The 5963-nt window shown below is 41.4% G+C and overlaps 1 protein-coding gene across 1 annotated transcript in view; it reads left to right on the forward strand.

Moving 5' to 3' along the window:
* COL28A1 (collagen type XXVIII alpha 1 chain) overlaps nt 1-5963 on the forward strand; it is a 177858-nt gene that overhangs the window by 171183 nt on the left and 712 nt on the right. Inside the window, exons 34-35 of the mRNA XM_086695633.1 lie at nt 1331-1523; nt 4468-4640. Of these exons, the coding sequence (XP_086551759.1) occupies nt 1331-1523; nt 4468-4640 (366 nt within the window). The remainder of the gene's footprint in view (nt 1-1330; nt 1524-4467; nt 4641-5963) is intronic.

Raw genomic sequence — 5963 nt, forward strand, 5'->3', positions numbered from 1 at the left:
AATGATGACAACAAAATTTCACATTCAAATCGATATATTGTACACACAAGACCATTCTCAAAGAAGGAGGAAGGCCAAGTGACCCATCGTTTTACCTCCATTTGTCCCAAAAGTTGTGTTTTGGGGCTAGTGACATACCATAATTGTATTTGAATTGAGTGCTCTTTATATTGGGCTTATGACTACATCAGTCCCAATGGAAATGTTTGCTTTGATTTACCTGGTAGTACTTTAATCATTGTAAAAATATACACAATGAGTAATAGAACTGATTAGTCCTTCCGTGTGTGTGTGTGTGTGTGTGTGTGTGTGTGTGTGTGTGTTCTGTGTGTGTGTGTGTGTGTGTGTGTGTGTGTATCTATAGTTTAGACAGCAGAGAGCAGCTAATGATAACAGCTGGCTCTGATCCCAGGATGATAGGAAACACAGGTAAGAAAACATCAAAAAATGACTTTACTTAGTTCGATTTGCCTATTTAAATAAGTAAACAAAAAGAAAACAAAAAGAGTGCCTTGCAAGGATAAGTGACCATACCGTGCTAAGACCAAGATAAATGATTGACTCAATTCCCTGTAGCTGGGGTCCAAGGGAAAAGAAGTAAAAGAACTTAATTGGTCCCATAAAAGACTGACCTTGTCAACAATATCTGACATGACTTTTTTTTCAAAACAAAATACCTTTTTTGCCTTGTCTCATTACATATCATAAATTCAGACAGAACTTGGAAACTTGAGTCTAGAAAACTTGCTTTTGACATTATGTTCCTTTGTTCCTTCACTAACAAACATTTTTAGAACTTCTTAGAAGCTGAGCATCCTGCAGCATTGGGCATTTGTTGGGGTCCAGATAACAGGATGAGATGAAAGCAATTGCTACTATTTTTATTTCACCTGCATGATTGTCCTCTGCCATCCAATTCCCAATCCCAAAATCATTTGAGGGTTTGTTGTAGATATTTTGGAATATATTATTAATTTCTCTAGTGTTTAAGAAATGGAAAAGTCCGTTAAAAAGGCAAGATCAAAGAAACTAGTGGTTATTTCCCCTCCTTATGACAGTGAGTATGAAAAGAATGGAGATAGACTTCTCCCAAGCCCATACCTTTCATACTCTGAATGTGGATCTCTCTGGAAGGCCAAGCACAGAGACATCTGTGCCTGGCAGAAGGGAAGTCCATAACTTAGGTACTCTGGGATGCATGACACAGAAGAGGGGCATCATTCCCTGAGCTTTTATTGAAATAATATTGGAGAGTTGGGGAGAAGAAGCAATGCTGAGGTTTTCCTGAAATATTTCCCCAAACTAGAAACGTGAATTTTTTTGTGTGTAGGTCACTGTCTCTGGAGCCCAGGACAAAGAGAAAGAGCCTAACTGGACTGATGGCCTGACCACCACTCCTTCACCTGAGGCTGCTACCACCCAGGAGCCATTGCTCAGCCTCCCTGAGGAGGGGGCAGAGGGTCTGGAAACAAGAATTCCAAGTCCCATTTTGAACTTAAAGCCAGAAAAGTTGGCGCACCAAGGTAAGAGATACCTGGCAATCAGCTGCTGCATCTACAATGTCAAGGCACAGAAAGGGTGTGTCTCTGAAATCTCATTCAGAAATAACATGTGTTGACTCAGGTAGGACAAAAGACACTTTTCATTTTATTATAGGTAGAATAAGAAAATAGAATGGTCATAGGACAAATTTGTGCAATAAGAAAATTTTAAAGCTCTTATAATGTTTAGTTTTTTAGAGATTTAGGAGTTTTTTTTTTTTTAATTTTTTTTTTCAACATTTATTTATTTTTGGGACAGAGAGAGACAGAGCATGAACGGGGGAGGGGCAGAGAGAGAGGGAGACACAGAATCGGAAACAGGTTCCAGGCTCTGAGCCATCAGCCCAGAGCCCGACGCGGGGCTCGAACTCACGGACCGCGAGATCGTGACCTGGCTGAAGTCGGACGCTTAACCGACTGCGCCACCCAGGCGCCCCTAGGAGTTTTTTTAATGTTTACTTATTTTTGAGAGAGAGAGAGAGAGAGAGAGAGAGAGAGAGAGAGAGAGAGAGAGCACACAAGCAGGGGAGGGGCAGAGAGAGAGGGAGACAGAGATTCCAAAGCACGCTCCAGGCTCCAAGCTGTCACCACCAAGCAGGGCTTGAACTCACGAGCTGTGAGATCATGAAACTGAGCCAAAGTCAGACACTTAACCAAGTGAACCACCCAGGTGCCCCATGTTTATTGTTTTTTGTTTGTTTGTCTGCTTGTTTTATTTAAATGCCTTTCCAAGGGTACCTGGGCAGCTCAGTTAAGCATCTGACTCTTGGTTTCAGGTCAGGTCATGATCTCCCAGTTCGTGGGTTTGAGCCCCATGTCAGGCTCTGTGCTGACAGTGTGGAGCCTGCTTAGGATTTCTCTCTCTCTCTCTCTCTCTCTCTCTCTCTCTCTCTCTCTGCCCCTTCCTGGCTTGCTCACTCTCTCTCTAAAAAAATAAATACACATAAAAAAATAAATAAATTTAAGTGCCTTTACAGATGATTGTGTTCTCATTTTGCCATGGCCCCTACCACTCCCTATTGTCTTACATGTGGCCTTGACTCATGTAGACATTTGAATTTTTGACTCCTAGATTATAGAAGAGAAAAAAGCTAGAACCTAGATTCCAACTCGTCAACATATTTTCTGTGGAGTTAGTATCTATAGAAATTAATCACTATATACATCGTTTCTGAAGAACATGCAAGAGAGACAACATCTTTGCCCAAAAGAACTTTAGATTGGTTTGACAAGTTACACAGTATACCTTCCTTAGTTATTGTTTTTAACAGTGGAGATAGTGAAAGTCTACTCCTTTCCATTCGGTCTAAGGAGTCTTCATAGGAGAAGGAGATTTGAAAGTTAGTTTTAGAAAATAAAGGAATACAGGCATGCTCTATATCCGGGGAAATGATTACGGGAGATGGAGAAAGGACTTGTTTTACAATTGAGAAATGAAGCTTATGGCATATAAACTGTCTCACAGAACACAAGTCTCAGGCAGTAAGTATCTACTTGGTTTTTGTGGTTTTTCTCACCTTGGAATCACTTCCTCAGTAAGGAATACTAATCAAGACACTAAGGAGTACCATGAAATAGAGATTTAATGAATGGCTTTCCTATTGTAGTTCTCCTTTCTCTTTTTTTCCTCTTTACAATGGAAGTGTTTCTGAGACTTATTTGCAAATAGACATTAAAAGTCATGATTTTATTGTCAAGAACTATTCTTTTTATTTATTTTAAAAACTTTTAAAATATGTATTTATTTTTGAGAGAGAGAGAGAGAAGGGGAGGGGCAGAGAGAGAGGGAGACAGAGGATCTGGAAGCAGGCTCTGTGTTGACAGCAGACAGCACAATGCAGAGCTCAAACTCATGCACTGTAAGATCATGACCTGAGCTAAAGTCGAACGCTTAACCCACTGAGCCACCCGGGTGCCCCAAGAACTACTCTTCTTAAGAGAAACCTGTGATATAAAGAGAGCCCTTCATTTTATTTATTTATTTTGTGGTAACTTATTTTATTTTCATTTATTATTTCATTTGTTATTTTTATTATTTTATTTATTATTTTTGGGGCGCCTGGGTGGCGCAGTCGGTTAAGCGTCCGACTTCAGCCAGGTCACGATCTCGCGGTCCGTGAGTTCGAGCCCCGCGTCGGGCTCTGGGCTGATGGCTCAGAGCCTGGAGCCTGTTTCCGATTCTGTGTCTCCCTCTCTCTCTCTGCCCCTCCCCCGTTCATGCTCTGTCTCTCTCTGTCTCAAAAATAAATAAACGTTAAAAAAAAATATTATTTTCATTTTACATTTCATTTATTTATCTTGAGAGAGAGGGAGAAAGGGTGCCTGTGTGTGCAAGAGCAGGGGAGGGGCAGAAAAAAAGGGAGAGAGAGAATCCCAAGCAGGCTCTGTGCTGACGCTCTATCCCACAATCCATGAGATCATAACCCGAGCCTGAACCAAGAGGCGGGCACTTAACTGACCAAACCACCCAGACACCCCAAGGATTTTCCTTTTCTAGTGGGCACAATTACATGGGATCACAAGTGGCACTTTCTAGAGGGAATGTGTACAGAAGGCTGAGATCCTCTTTATTCCAAATGTTAATCTGATTTTAGATCAAGTCCAAAGTAAATGAAGAACTCCTGTTTTTCTCTTGCCAACTAATCCCTGCAAGAGTGTTAGCCAATGAAGGCTCACGGGGTTATGTTTTCAGGGAAATATGCATTTTTAATGAGGTTGCATGAAGATCAAAGGAGTATCCAATAGTGGAGTTTCAGGTGCTGGAGGAAATATTTTAGGTATCAGGGAACACGCCTTTAACTTGGAACCATATTTTCTTCCTTGATGTGTTTCTGTGCATGGAGAATAAACTTTACAAAGCTTTCTCTTTTCATCTTTTCAGGGGGAAAAAAGCCTATAATAACATGGTATCCTTTTCTGACTCTAGATCCTAGATGCTTGGAACCCCTAAAGCCGGGAGACTGTGGCGAATATGTAGTTCGATGGTATTATGACAAACAGGTCAACTCCTGTGCCCGCTTTTGGTTCAGTGGCTGTAATGGCTCAGGAAATAGATTCAACAGTGAAAACGAGTGTCAAGAAATCTGCATTCAAGGATGAGTAAGTGAATCAACCTCTAATGAGTGTAGTCTGCACACCTAGAAAGAGCTTCTATATTTCAACACATTCACCCAATACAAATAAAACACCACACCTGAGTACCTACTGAGTACTTAAAATTCACAAGCATAGGTGAGTCCTTACAACCACCCCTAGGATGTAGGTATTAACTACTTTTATAGGCAAAGAAACTGAGGCTCTGAAAAGTTCAAGGACCACTGGACGGTTACCCAGCTAAAAAGTGGCAGAGCTGGGGATTTGAGTCAGGGATGTGTAACCTCAAGACACAGGCTATCACTACATCACAGCCGTCAATGTAGTTCTGATACGAATTATGTCAGATTAAACACCTGGCCCAACCTCCCAATGTCCCCAGCACCCACCCAGTACATCTCACTGGTCTCAGTGCCCAACCCCCTTACAGCCCTGTCTATAGCAAAAGGAAAGTGGTAGAAAAGATTTGAGTCTGGGAATCAGAAGGGATGGGAGTGTGTCTGTGAATAGCATGTGGCGAGATCAGAAAGACATCCTGCTTGGGGGAAACCCAGCAAGATGGTGATTATGGGAGATGAGAGGTACTGGGATAGGAGTGAGGTGCTGAGGGTAGTTAGATTTTTGCCTCCCTAGCCCTGAAAGTGATTGAGAAACCAATCTGAATGAAAATTCAGGGGTGCCTGGGTGGCTCAGTTGGTTAAACATCTGACTTTGGCTCAGGCATGATCTTGTGATTCATGAGTTCGAGCCCCGCATCGGGCTCTGTGCCAAGAGCTCAGAACCTGGAGTCTGCTTTAGATCCTGTGTCTCCCTCTCTCTCTTCCCCTCCCCCACTTGTGCTCTGTCTCTGTCTCTCAAAAGTGAATAAACGTTAAAAAATTAAAAAAAAAAAAAAAAGAAAACTGCTTAACTCAAATTTATTAACAATTGTCACTTCTCACTCCTCTAACATGTTTGGTAACAAAGGTAAAAAAAACAAAACTATATTTAAGACAAAAGTTGTAATTTAAACAAAGAAACTCTTTTCACCCTTCCTTTAAAATATGTAAATGAGTCACTCAGTTTTCAGGGGCAGAATGAGAAAGCACTTGATAGCCAGGGACTCGCTGAAGACCATAACGGCTCCGGAACAGGGTATTTTAAAGGCAAGACTTATTCTGAAAACTGAGCCACTAAACTGAAATACGACCCAACAGAGTAACAGAGAATTGGCTCTGTCACTTTTGTAATAATTTTGCGACATCCAGCCCGGGAAGATCATTAGTTCTGAGCTGTGCTTAGACAGCATTTTTATGTATCATCTTACAACACACTTTTTTCTTCTTTCAG

Source organism: Puma concolor, chromosome A2 (assembly GCF_028749965.1).
Source record: "Puma concolor isolate L17-30 chromosome A2, mPumCon1.1.hap2, whole genome shotgun sequence".
NCBI classification, from domain to species: Eukaryota; Metazoa; Chordata; class Mammalia; order Carnivora; family Felidae; genus Puma; species Puma concolor.